The following is a 14,383-nucleotide window of genomic DNA, read 5'->3' as shown; positions in this document are numbered from 1 at the left end:
AATGACATTTCATATCTAAAATTATGTATTTTTCGTAAGTAAAAAGACATTACTTATCAAAACCACCATTAAAAATACTCCCAAGAGAATGATGAAACTGAGAGAGCAGAAAGAGGAAAAAAAGCAGCGAGCATTACCCCACTGAGGGTTTTTCACCTGGCAGTATCCTATTTTGGGGTTCCTGTGCGCATACGCTGTGAGCACCCTTCTCAGGGCTGCTATCCCCGTCTCGCTCTGGAAGGCGGGGTGTTCGGGCAGCGAGCGATGGAGGTCACGCTCGATCTCCTCCGTCGCCATACAACACTTGCCCATGGACGCCTCCACCAAATGTACGTAGTAACCGGGATGCGATGCGAGATCCGTCACGGCATCTGAAGGCAGCAGGGAGAGAGAAAGAGGAAGACGTAAGTGGATTAGGATGACACTAAACTTAGTGTTGGGGGTATTACTGCTCAAAAGGATGTAAACAAGATAGTTTTCCCCAAAGTCCATGAATTTAAAGAAATCTCTAGACCTAAAAGAAATAAAGTCCTAGCAGAACATGTGTCTCAAAACCAAAATCAACATTAGCAAAGCCTGTACGACGCAACATGATTAAAAACACCTAATATTGACATTGAGCAGAAAACTTCCCCAGCAGAAAGTATTATTGGGAGAAATGTACTCAGTGCTGTTCACACCCTCCAAGGAGGAAAAACTCCACACGAAGGAGTACTTTTTACAAATGTTTGAACATGCCATATACTGAATTAAGGACTAAACTTGAGATCATATTGCAAGCACATTCTGGCTCTGCCAGATCTGTGGATGAAACGAGTTGTTTTTTCCATCTCCAGTTTCTATTACCCCTGCCAACATTCAACAAGAAGCAGGAGTAGGACTGCTGGCTTCAAGATGTCATTATTTTGCAATAATTTGATTTGTCTAGGGTTAAATCAATATTTATGCTGCAATCTAATTGTTGCTTGAAGACGAACATTATTTTTATGAAAACATTACCTTAATTTTAAATTACACAGATGAAGCAGATGTTATTTCAATTCTTCTGCACATCACGTCATACCATCCAGAGATAAAATTTCTACAGATCTAGCTAGGTACTTCCTTGCACTTACTAGTTCAGTAGCTGTTCATCTCTCTTCTGAAAGCACTATCATAAGCTCCATGTAAATGACATTTAATTGCCCTTGGGAGATTTCTTGCCTAAATGTTTTGCCATGGTCAGAATGAGACGATGCTATAGCCAACATTTCTAAGAGTGCTCACCTGAGAAAAGCAGCCACAGTTTGCCCCTTAAGGATTCAGGGATTCCCATTGCCACAAGTTTTCTGATCTTCTCTGTGCGAAACATGCAAACAGTTCTGCCATATTCTACAAAATGGTCATCCCACAGACTCTCCTTGATTTGCTCCCTAGACTGGGAACAAGAAGATATATTTTAAAAGAACAAATCACGTGCATGTGAGAACTGGTAAACAGAAACTTTTTACGTATTAGAAACTCCGCAAGGTATTTCCATTACCAATGGATATGGGAAGTCTGCTCTAAGGACTACAACCTTCCCCATTTTGCATATGGAATTCACCACACAGGGGGAGAGCAAAACTGATCAGACGGGAAGAAAAATTATAAATATTCACCAGAAAGAAATGGGAGGGAGAAGAAAGAACTCCAAGCAAATAGAAAAGCTGTTATCCCATATCTAACTTCTCCAGTCAATACAGAGTTCATTTTACTAAAAATGAGTTATCTGTTTGAATGTCACCCCAGCTTTTTTTTTTTAATTAAAAAAAAAAATCTCTTGCAACTTCCCCCAGATTTTATATACCTTTCCAAAATCAAGGCCTGCCATTCCCGACTGATGAAAGTCCGACCTTAGTGCTTCTGCGTTTAGCAAATAACTGCTCTCCTTTCTGCATTCGCTTCTCTCCTTGCTCTGTGAAGCCTCTGTTCCCGGACACACAGGCTCACCATCCCTGAGCACGCAGGTGGATCCAAAGGCAGGAGTGTTCTGCAACGCAGGATCAAAGTGGTAACGACCGAGAAGAGACTAAGAACTACGTCCTCAACTGTCTTCGAGAGCTGGGTTAGCTTTTGCCTTTTGCATCAAAACGTTTCACACCTTTCAGGAGGAAAGGCCTTACTCAAGACTTTATTCAAATTATCATTCATTTGTATGTCAGGAAAAGGGTTGTAAAAACAGAAGTTGTTAGTAAATTCTAAATTCTAAATTCGCATTTGCTTTTGTTGAACTTCACGAGGTCTCTATCAGCCCATTCCGCCAGATCGTTGCGGTCTCCGGGAGGGGCAGCCCTGTCCCCCAGCACATTCACTGCTCCCTGCAGTGTGTCAATCACAAGCATGCTGCAGGTGCACTCCATCCCATCAGGCAGGTCATTAAAGAAGGCATCAGACAGCACTGGCCCAAAATCAAGCCCCTGAGGAAGGCAGGACAACGGGCCAATGGATAAACACATTGAATTCATAATCCAAAAAAACCCAGAAGTTCAGTACCTCGTTCTTATTTTGCAAGTTGTTACAGCGCACTGGGTTGCTGGAGTTCACTTCTTTTAGCCTTTGGAGCAGGTTCTCCACCAAAGTATCCCGGTCCTTCAGCTCAATGAACTGAAAGGCCGTCTTGCTCCTTATGCTAACGATGATGGGATTAGGGAGAAGGCTTGTGTCCTCCATCTTCTCTATACTGATTACCTTTTCCAGAAACATTATAGAAAATACATTATGCACCACATCCACAGAAACATCTTCAAATATTCTACAGGTACCAAAATGTACAAACACAGCATTCATTTACATACATGTTTTAAACATGGTTATTCATATTGGCTTTCCTTGATCAGACACATCCTACCACCTGAAATTTATGGTCTCTTTAGAAGCTCAAAGCAGGCACCAAAAAGTATCCCAGCTGCTTTTTTTTTCTTTTTTTAAAATGACTTTGAGGCCCACTTCTGCAGAGTGGACTGAGGGGAAAGAAACAAAGGGGAGTGATGATTAAAACAAGATTTAGAAAAGGATCAACTCGACCAAATTCTGGGGGATGGAGGAGGAAATTTACTTTCACACTCCTGAGGGCAGGGGAAAACAGTTGTTTTTTTGTTTCTGATTAAGTATATAACACTGCTCTCTTATTGTTTTCTGTTTCTGTAAGAGTGGAAGATAAGTTGCTACAGCGAGTGATTAGTCGAGGATGAAAGGAAAGCTTTAATTAAATATCCTAACAGCCTTGTATCCACAGCAGATCAGGCAGGTGTTTGCTGACAGCTTCCTTCTCCTCTTCTACTCCCACCACCTTCTCATGCATCCTCCGTTCCATTTAAATAAGTCTCTGATTTCATGGAAATGTGGCAGCTCATCACTGCCTCCCCTTTTTCTCTCTGCCCTACAGGTTTGCAAAGTATCCACAAGTTTGCTAGAGTTCGTCTATAGAGGGAGAGCGTCAACATTTCTAAGTGTTGATCCCAGGCAAGGATGCTTTTATACTGCAAGAACGATCCAAGCTGAAGTCTCCATCAACATCAAGCCGGATGCATGCATCTGTGGAGCTGGGAGAGGAGCGCTGTCCGAGTCTTGGATCAAGCAGACTCTGTTTTTGCAGTGCTTTGTCCTGCTGCATTACCTGCCCATACTTCACTTTGAGGATCATGTTGAATCACCCAGATTTTTAGGAACTCATGTCCTAATGAGTCCAGAACAAGCTTTACAACTATCCTGTAGGCACAATACACACAAACATCCTACTCTCTTTCATTTCATCAAACGAGAGTTTGCAGGTAAGTCAAGTGACAGTGGATGCTTACAGCAGAAAAAGACAGATAAAGACCCCAAATGAAACAAACAAACAACTCTACCTCTCTAAGTGGGATGATAACATTGCAGCAGCCATTTTCTTTGCTGGCAAAACAGATATAACTGTCTGAAGTATACATCCTTCCCGCTGTGTGACAGCGACTAAATGGTGTCCAGAGAGAACAGTCTACAACTTCATGCAGCTTCTCCTTCCTGGGCAATCTGAAGAAGGCCCGAAAGAATTCATTCTGTGCTCTGGCTTCAAGATCCCTTAAGAGAAAGCAGTAAGAGCGAATCACAAGACCCTGAAAGCCAGGACATCCAGCACAAGGTTCGTTTTCTTGTTAGCCTCACCAAGACCGAAGGATACAGAATAAAAGCAGCGTGCACAGCAATCTTCAGTCTGTGTGAACAGATCTATAAAAGACCGACTTTGAAATACAAAAAAGAACCATTATCAACACTTGCTTCTTTAACAATAAGATCAAAAGCAACTACTGTAGTGACTAGGAAAGGAAAGGACACTAATTTATATTAGATGGTTTGTTGGGGTTTTTTTTAATTATTATTATTTAACCATGCGTTTTCTATGGCTGCTGTACCACTTTGCAGCCTCAAAGAGTTACAGGTTTCAATGCCCAGGAGATAACAAAATCTTTCATCTGATGAACATACATTGAGCAATGGAGATTAGCTTTATGTTCCTCTTTTCCCTTCCCAGTAGCATTACCAACATCACCCCAGGGATTTGCACCTGCACCCAAAAGTAATGCATTTGCTTGATAAGTACTTCCAAAGTGGTCAGTAATAGAAGGGTTAATGACAGCGGCATTTACATCATCGCATCCTTGACTTGCAGAGGTATCAGCCTCTGAGAGCCCTCAGAACAGCTGCAAAAAGCGGAACAGTTTCAGGTCACTTACAGACTCGGTTGGAAATAACAGCATCAGCTACACTCAGTTTGGACTTGGCTTCCTTCCAGTCACCCATCCACATTTATGTGGAGAGAAAAAAGTTTAAATAAATGAAGCTTTCATTACTGAGCTATGGTTATACAGACTTGGCTTTGGGGATCCTTTTTTCTCCTCCTTTTTTAATGAAGAAGTCTGCAGTAATTGAGAGAGCTATGCAATTACATTATAAACAGGCCATGGCTATTAGCTTACCGACAGCAGCTCCAGAAACATTAGGACTTAAATTCTATCATTTTCTTTACTACAAGTAATTTTTTCCAAACATGATTCACCTTAGGGGGAAAAAAAAAAAAAAGCTTGACTTTGTTCCATTGAAAGAATTTAAAGCGTGGGCTGAAGCATAACAGGGAGTGGTACCTTGGTGCTGTAAATCCCCTCTCCGCTCCTCCCTTCACCCTCCTCTTCTGCAGACACCTTCCCCCCCATCCCAGCCCTGATGTTTAAAAATAAGTTGAGACAGATGAAGCCTCTGCTTCAGCAAGGAAATCGATTGTGTGGGGGTTTTTATTTCAGTTTAATCCGTACAGAAAACTAAAGCCATGTGAAACAGGGAGGAATACAGAACAAACCGAGACCTGAGAAGGGTGGATCTGTATCTGGAACCAACAGAAAAGACAGAATGCACTCGAACAGTGTTCGGCTGCTCAAGCATTATCTTCCTTAATAAGATTATCCAAGGAAAACAGACAAATCGCCTCCTGTTTTTTCACAAAGAACAAAGAGAAACCCTCTTTGTGAAGGAAGACAACAAGTTTGCTCCCGAGTTAAAATTCCACAGTGAGAGCAACTCTGATAAGTGCCCGCAGCGATCTGCTATTGTGACAAAGCTGGATCAGGATATGCCTCCTAGTTAACTCACCACTAAAATATTTTCCATTTCTGCACAGCACAGATGAACGCTGCTGATAGCATCTGCAGTCAGGTCCGGGTAGAGCTGTGCTCTCCTGCTATTGTGCTGAGAAGGTAAGACCCTCTCTGGATCTACTCGGTTGTGAAAATTTCTATACCTTTATGTGAAAAGAGGCATTATACAGAAGAGCGGGACCTCTGTTGAGGCAGAGATTGTTAGTTAAGAGATGACTGTTTCTAACGCTCCAAAACCTGCAGTTTCTGAGCTTTCAGGATTTTGCTGCATCTCTTGGGGCTGCAGGCTCCAGATATGGGGCCTTTCAGACAAGAAGCCACAGGTTTTTAAGCTGAAGAATGACATTTCCCTTATCTGACACTAAGTAAATTCACCAAGCACCGTGTCCAGCCCCCTCACCCTGTACTGGGGGAAGGCTGCCAACCCCAACAGGGTCATGCAGGGCCGCCGCAGAGACCACACCGCAGCCAGGGCTGCCCCAGAGACAAGTGCCAAAACAGGGGCCAGCCTGCTGGCGGGAGGGATCCCGGAAAGAAAAATGGTAGCATGGGGATGAAATGCTGTCAGCACCTACCACTGAGGGCTCAAGTTCGAGGCTTTATTAGAAAGTGGCACACCATGAAAATATTTCCTGTTAGGCAGGCAAATTCTAGGGCTTAAAGCAATTGCTTCCCTTCATAAATAGAGCCAAACAAAATTAGAGCTGGTTAAAAAAACCCAAACCCTATAACTCTTCAAAAAAACCACAAACGAAATTGGCTCCTAAAACAAGACAGGCAATTGTTTAAACAAGTTAAAGATGCAGCGACCGGCCCAGGTCCCACAGCTTCCATTTTGAGTTTCACGATTCCTCCAATGCTGAACCTGCAGCCCAATCTGTTTGAAATTTTCTTCTCTAGCTTAACAATTTCCATGGTGGCTTGGTTTTTAAGCAAATGCAGCGTACTGAGCTGTACCTAAGAAAAAGAAGGAATGCTATCGTTATGTAAAAATAATGTTTATCGAGTGTTTACACATGCATCAGAAGAATAAAAAGCAAGAAGATGCAATTGCGCTGTTCCCGACTTTTCAGAAAACTCAGCAGTTCTTTCCAAGCGCAGTTCCCGACTTGCACGTTACGAGATCCTGGACTGCCTCCAACTCCAGCACTTCAAAGTGAACGGCAAGTCTGAACTGCGATAACTCCTTCTGTGTGACCCCTACATTACCTTCCAAGAGTTTTAAGTTAAAGGAAATAACACACAAGACTAACAAAATGCCTAAAAGTATCAGGACACTTAACATTATGTCCTCACTGTCAAATGTTTTTCTCTGCTTTAAATCTAACAGAAGCCAACTTGGCAATATTTTAGCTCTGCTGAGTCACTTGTTACCTATCTAAAATCTAAACAGGCTGGTTGACCTCTTGCTTTTAGAGACTGATTACTAGACTCTTCTTGCTATTCAGAGTCCAGAAAGTTACAGATTTTGGAAATAACACATCCAATGATATACATCTTGTTTATCGGAAGAACTGTTAAATTCACGTGGCAAGAAAGGTTTCTCATAAGCAAGCCAGGAGAAGTTATCTGAGAAGAGCCAATATGGACTTGTCAGGACAAATGCAAACCCAACATAATTCCCTTACGTAGCAGGAACACTGGACTTGTAGGTGGAGGAGATGCAACGGATATTTTAGCCAGACTTTATGGAAGTCTTCATATTTCCTCACATGGGAACTAATAAAACTGGATTGAATTGAAAAACTGTTGTACCAAGCCAGCTGAAAAAAAGTACCCCAAAAAGCAGCCCTCAAAGGCTCCCCGGTAAATTGGAAGGCTGTATCGAGAGGACCTCCTTGGGGGTCTGTCCTGGACTAGCTTCTGTTCAACATCTTCATCAGCAATCTTCACAATGGATCAAGAGATTGTTGTTATTAAATTTGCACACAACGCGAGGCTGGCAGAGGCTAATGAGCAGTAGAACAGGATCAGATTCAGATTGACATTCATAAACTTAAGGGGTGGTGTGGAAAAAAAGCATTACAAGTATTTTCAGCCTGTACATCATAAGCTGCACAAATGCAGCACGGAGATCAACTCCACCGGCAGCCATTCAGCAAAAAGAAAAGACCTAGGGGTTACACGGAATCACAAGCTGAACATAAGCCAACAGCCTTGCGCTCACAGGAGGAAGAGAAGCACCACGCTGGGCTGCAGAAGTACATGGCCACCAAGACGCCGCGTGGCAGTCCCAGAGTTGCTGCAGAGGTGGTCATGCTGCTCCTGCCCTGGTCAGCACCGGTGAGGTGTTGGGGGCAACTCTGTATCCCACCACCCCACGCCTGCAGCCGCATGGGATAAGTGACGAATGTCCAGAGAAAAACAACCAGAAGGGCTAAAATCAGGACCGATAAGAAAAACCTGGCTGAACTAGGGCAGTGCAATTTAAAGAAGAAAAGAGAAAGGAGATGCATACCAACCTCCAAATACACACATGGTTGCTCTAGAGGAAGAGAAAACATCTGGTCTCTTCAATAGTACTGGGTAGGACAAGAAGTAACAGACTCAAAAAGCTGCACGAAAGATTCAATTTAGACTTCAGAAAGACTGTTCAATGACAGGACAGTGAAGTACCAGTATGGATCCTGATATTTCCATTACTGGAAATCCCTAAAAACAGGTTAGGCAATCATCTGTCACGAGTGGCACACAGAGAGAATCCAAACCCTGCCTTTTGCCAGGCAGATGCAATAAAAGGAGGTTCTTTCTAGTCACATCCTCCTTGTTGCTCAAGGTTTACGGCGTTCTCCGATTCCCTCTCTGAAGGAATTAATGTAGACTGAAGTGACATTTACGATTCAAGATACTTCAAACAGTTTCCGTTCAGCTTAGATCAGTGTTAAAAACCTTCTTTGCCTTCAGATGAAGCAAAGCCAACCTCATTGGCAATTCACAGTTAGACATGAAGAAAAGAAACCGAGGTGGTTAGAGCCTGGAGAAACGTATCGTACTTTTGAAACCTTACTGACACCGACACTAAAGCTTTTAAATCGCGTGTTCTGCTCTGGCCAATTTCCTTGCTACATTTGAGGAATGGAATGGATATTCTTGCATTCTGAAAGAGATGGAAATAAGAAGCACAAGAAACCTATACCAGAGATTTTAGCAACCTTCCTATTAAAAAAGAAAAAATAGTTCCCATATGTTCCAGTAAAATTGTACGGCACATAAATATATCTGCAAGAAATGGCATTTGTAGTTATCAAACACCTCAGCTTAACTTTGCTTTTTATGGCAATTAACTTAATTGCCATTAATCCTTTTGTAATCCATTGTTCCAAACCTTATCCTCTCATTAAGCAGCACGGGAACTTGTATACTAACTTGCTTGACTCTGGCCGTGATACAATTTGTGTCACAGACTGTGGGCCTAATCCGACAGCCTCTCTGAGTCCCGACCCCGCACTGCTCAGCAGGGTGACCCCAAGAGCCTCAGGAACAGCAGCAAAGGTTTCTGGTTTTCAGAATGCAGAATATACAGACCACGACAACATTAAAAATGTGGATTTTAATAATAAAGATATTGACATGAGCTTCTTGCAAAAGAAAGCCTAACAAACAAAAGAAATCTACAGTAACTTCCTGAATCTAACACAGCTGGAATAGTTTTAATGATGTGTGGATTATTGCTTTCATTTTGATACGCTACTATTTGCTTCTAAATCATGCACAAGAATTCACAAAGACAATTATTAGGGAAAAAATGTCAAGTGAAAAAAAATGTTCTTGTAGTACTACAATGTCTTCAGGAAAAAAAAACAGCAACAAAAGGGTCACACACCAAAAAAGTTCAACTTCCCCCAAAACATGTTAGCATTAAAAACCAGTTTATCCGCTATTCAAACTACAGTCTCACTTAATCACGTTACATCAAAGTGGTTGCTGAAGTGTGACAAAGGGCACCAGAAACAGCAACTTATCCAACCACTACCTAATTCATGCAGAGAAAATGGGATTTTGGCATCTTCCATGTTTTCCTTTCTGCCACCTCAAGTTCCAGCACATCAACATCAGCACAGGTTAGAGAACATCTTGCCCAGGAACTCTCCAGTAAATATCATTTTTTCCTTCCTTCTCCTCTGCCTCCACTCCTTTTATTCTTTTTTAAGTTGGAGGGAAGGAGAGGAAAAAACCTGTTTGAATAAATGTGTGGGATGGTTTCTGATGCTTGGTTGCTAACAGACATACTAATTTTCAAAAATGCCACAAGGTACTTAGAAGTTGATACCCTGAGAACCTCCTTATTACAGCATATTACTAAGCTTATACTTTGCAACTGTAATTTTAGCTTCTTTGTATTTTTCCATTCAGTTAGCACCCCTGATTCAAAGACTCTTTTGGGAAGTGACAACGCTGAGTTAAAAATCAGTACATGCTGAAAATATCTCCCCCTAGTTTTTGTCACGTCTCCTCTGGATTTACTTTCCTTGTTTCGTGCATCCAACTTTTCAGTTCAAAATCTAACTTTTCAGTCCAAAAGCAAGAGGAGGGTGGAATGGTAAAGCATGGAAGAGGGCTTAGCTACAACCTATCACTCATAGCCATACCCTACATTAGTCAAAGTACATATTCTACATTTCTTGGGCCAAAAGCCTACAACGTTAGCAACATCCAGTTACACATACATTGTGAAAACAACGGTCGCTCTTGTGTTTAAAGGAACCCTGGCTATGAAATAAAAGCCTGCAAAGATGTTCGTGGCTGCTCACCACTATATCACCTCACATGAATTCCTTGATGATATCATGGATGAAATCCTGTTGTCAGTGATTTTCCTTATCATATGTACATATGAAATTGCAGAGAAAGGGTGTTTTATTGTTTTAAACTCCATTATGAAACTTTGCAGAAGTGTTTAGCTGAGATGTATACCCAACATCACTGTAAAAATGACCCTGAGAAACAATAAAATGGCTACTGGACACGTCTTTCTTTTTTGGAAATGCTACCATGCATTCCTTATGTTTTAGCCAGGAAGCAACACCTGGATCATTCCCTTCACACCTCTGGCAGAGGGAGAGGAAGGAAGAGCAGGAAAGGGTACGATTCAGGAGGGGATAAGCGCTCCACTCACACCCCGTTCAGAACCGAAGTATTTTAAAGCAGCACTTCAACCCTGATGCCCCAGGCAAATTCCAGTTTGGGCTATTCCATCCTGCCCACCTAAAATTCCTCTGGGCAGTTTCCCTTCCCCTTTCCCACAGCAGCAAATAAAACACAAAGTTGTGCGTTGCTCTGCTGGCAGAGAAATAGTTAACAACCTTCCCCCTGAGAACCCAGTGCATTTCTGTAGTGGGAGAGGAATGCAGAGATGCATTTCAGGGATGCATGGGGCAGAGCCGACAATAGCATATTAATCTGCTGCAACTGCCTGTGGGTTTTTTAAGTCCTATAACTGCTTGCTAAGTCGGCTATGGCAATCATGCTAGTGGGAAATTCCATGTTTCAGATAAGATCAAAAGCAATAATTCTACAGAACTGACAGCACTGGGAAAGCCTACACATTGTCAAAATTATAAAAAAAAAAAATAAGGTTGCTTTTCAGGGAAGATGGCAAATATCCGTTGCTGCAACCTACCCTTCCATGGGGAATGGTACTTTTAAAACAAACAAACAAAACCCACAGCGATGTTTAAGGGAAGAATATAAAATGGGAAAAAAACTTGCACACAAGTTAAAATGCACCTACTTGATACATTGTAGTACATCACGAAATCTCTTTTTTGCCCAATCAGGTAAACCTTTGAAATCTTACCCAGCTAACAAAGCAAACCATGAAGCCCACCACTGAACCTCTGCTCACACAAGGGAGAACAATTTAGCTTCTTACCTCTTGGTAATCTGAGTAGGATCCTGTAGGCCTGGATCCAGTTCAAAGATCTCATTATCCAGTAGCCTTCGGAGCGTCACATCTGCCAGTTGCTCCATGATCCTGAAAGCCTCGGCGATATTGAGGAACGTGGAGAAGTCGCGCTCTTTATTTGGAGTGGTGACACGGACCGTGTCAGTCATGAAGACATTGGAGGTTCTTTCCAGCTTCTGGACCTCAACCCAAGGAATGATAAGTTTCACTGCCATCAGAGAAAAAGGCAAAAGTGGGTTGGGAACTCTGCTTACATTTTTCAGATTTGGGAAATAAGCAAATTCAGAATGAAAGGCAAACAACTGAAGAGGAGAGAGACACATTTTTACAGATAGAGACCAAGCAAAAGCCGAAATGCCTGTTATTACTTTACATTCATTCTCCCCCGCTCCAAAAGACTGTCTTTTTCAAAATCTGCCCCTCAAAATTTTACCTATTTTCATAAGAAGTGCTGGACTGGGGAGTTGTGCCTTTGCAGGACACCTGCCATAAGCTGTGCTCCTAACTCCTTTACAAGTCATTTCTGCAGCCTGCTTCGTTACTACCAGAAGAAACGGTTCATTTCAAGAGTAGGAAGAAAATAGCGAAAGGCTTTGTAATCCCCCAGAAATAAAACTGTAGGCAGGTGGAAACCCAATTACATGCACGGTACTTTAACTTTCCAAATAAAGCTAACTCCCATACAAAAGGAAGCTTTTGCACATGGACGTTTTTATAAAGTTTTAAGTGTTACTATAAACAGGGCATTAAAAAAAAAGCACCACCTAGGCATTGGGATCTTCCCATTTTGGTTACTTTTTACTTAAAAGGTGCACAGGCATATCTTGCCCTAAACATTAGCTGTAGCCAGACTTGTTTATAGAGAAGAAAAAGTATAGGACGCAGTTCTCTGTACTTAAACACTGCTGAATCGTATAAATACAAATGGTAAACAGATTCAGCTTATTTTATGTAACCACTGCAGGATGTTACTTGCCTCTTTCATATGAATCTCTGGGTAGAAATGAGGGTGGAGAGGACTTTAAAATAGATTAAATTTCTACTTAACAACTGTTGGAAGCTTCCCAGGGTTCTCTATGCCAATAACATCAAGACTACAACCCCTAACATCCCCAGCTGGTCTCCTGATGCCAATAAAGCAATAAAAAGGCAGTAATAACAAACATTGTCATATATATATGACACTTATCCATGATCATTAATTACCTAAGGAGCTACTCTCAGCAAGTTCTCTGTACTACATGAACCACAGCTGTCAAGATTATTTGCAGATTACATTTTTCCTTACTTAAATAAAGCACAGCTGCGACAACACACACAAACTGTTGCGAACGGTCATAAAATCATCTGTACGGGCACAGCCAAGGGAAGAAAGATTAAAGAGCGCTGTAGCAATAGAACTATTGTTCATGCAGGTCGGAATCAAATAAGCTCTACAGTGTTGGTTATAGAAACAGCACAGCAGACTGTAAGGGGCCCAAACTTCTGATGAAAGGTACAAAGTCTTCGAAGATTTAGGAAAACAAAAGTTAATGAAAAAACATGAATAAACCCTGGCATGTCCTTTCAAGAAATCTGATGTTCTAAGCCTCTGAAATTCTGCAAATACTTCAAGGCTTAGATAAAAGGGGACTTGTCCTGGAAAAAATGTTCCACGGAGTTTATGCTCGCATAAGCCATAAGTAAATTTTATGAGAAGCTGAAAACAGGTTCCATTATTGCATTCCAGGTCATTTCAACATAAAACAAAACAAGGGGAGGGGAACAGTCTTGCCAGATGCAAAAGACTTAATGCTTTGCCTAGAAAGAGATTTCAGTCTACAATTTGGGGGGGCATTTTTATAGAGTTAAAACACATATAAGAACTATTTTTATTGCAAATCATATATTGGGTTTTTTCCCTGTGCTGTATAAGAATGCATTAAATGTGATTTCTTAGCAATATTTTCTACACCAGATTTAACCAGATTTAATTTGTGATGACTACCTGAAAAAAAGAAAGACAATGAATGACTTGTTTTACATATAATCAGCATCAGCTTCTCCAATGGTAACAAGCAGAACTATAGTACACCTGGATTATCCAATGTAATACAAGTATTTCATAAATGTGACAAAATACTAGCTTTGAAACAGAAGCAATCTGCTTTATCAGAATCAGGGAGGTGGGAAGCATTTCAACATATAATGCTTCCCATCAGGCTAGGGCTGTTTAACCAAAAGAAAATTCAGGTTTTTATTTCACATTTCCATGCAAATGCATGGGAACACAAAGGCAATGCAACCGACTGTAACAGTGAATGAACAGTGTATTTTCTATGGTCAAAATGAAAAGTTGCAAACATGTAGTTGTTTGGGGGTTTTTTGCATTTTCATAATGAATTATTTATGAAAAGAGACGAGAAGCGATGTCTTCTTAAATAATACAGTGTGATGTTGTACTTCCAGTATCATTTAATGCTCTGTGGTATTGCACGAACAAAATATTTGGAACAATAAGAAGGATGTTACTCTCTCCCTCCTCCTCCCATTATCTACCATTAGTAAGTATCATTTTTGTTTGTGTGCTATGGCAGACTGGGTATCTCAGATTTAATGAGAGAAAGCCTACAATGACAGCAAGAAGAAATAATTCACAGAGGATATTACTTGATACTAAACAGAAAACAAGGAGATTAAACAAGAACTCAGATATCTCCTATGTATCAAGAAACTCCATTACAGTCTTCCCAGCAAAACTCAACTGTTGTTTTTAAACATTTTAAGCATTTTAAATCTAACTCTGCCACCTTTTGCAGATATGACAACATAATTGGCCTGAAATTATATAAGG

General features: G+C 41.2%; 1 protein-coding gene across 1 annotated transcript in view; it reads right to left on the bottom strand.

Annotated features, from left to right (window-relative positions):
- The window catches only part of TBC1D8 (TBC1 domain family member 8), a 50,853-nt gene that overhangs the window by 15,083 nt on the left and 21,387 nt on the right, over window positions 1-14,383 (bottom strand). Inside the window, exons 5-10 of the mRNA XM_059832663.1 lie at window positions 11,518-11,758; window positions 3,870-4,077; window positions 2,515-2,709; window positions 1,829-2,011; window positions 1,267-1,417; window positions 157-371 (exon numbers count right to left, since the gene is read on the bottom strand). Of these exons, the coding sequence (XP_059688646.1) occupies window positions 157-371; window positions 1,267-1,417; window positions 1,829-2,011; window positions 2,515-2,709; window positions 3,870-4,077; window positions 11,518-11,758 (1,193 nt within the window). The remainder of the gene's footprint in view (window positions 1-156; window positions 372-1,266; window positions 1,418-1,828; window positions 2,012-2,514; window positions 2,710-3,869; window positions 4,078-11,517; window positions 11,759-14,383) is intronic.

This window comes from Gavia stellata, chromosome 1 (assembly GCF_030936135.1).
Source record: "Gavia stellata isolate bGavSte3 chromosome 1, bGavSte3.hap2, whole genome shotgun sequence".
Classification (NCBI taxonomy): domain Eukaryota; kingdom Metazoa; phylum Chordata; class Aves; order Gaviiformes; family Gaviidae; genus Gavia; species Gavia stellata.
This window is presented reverse-complemented; position numbering and strand designations above follow the sequence as displayed.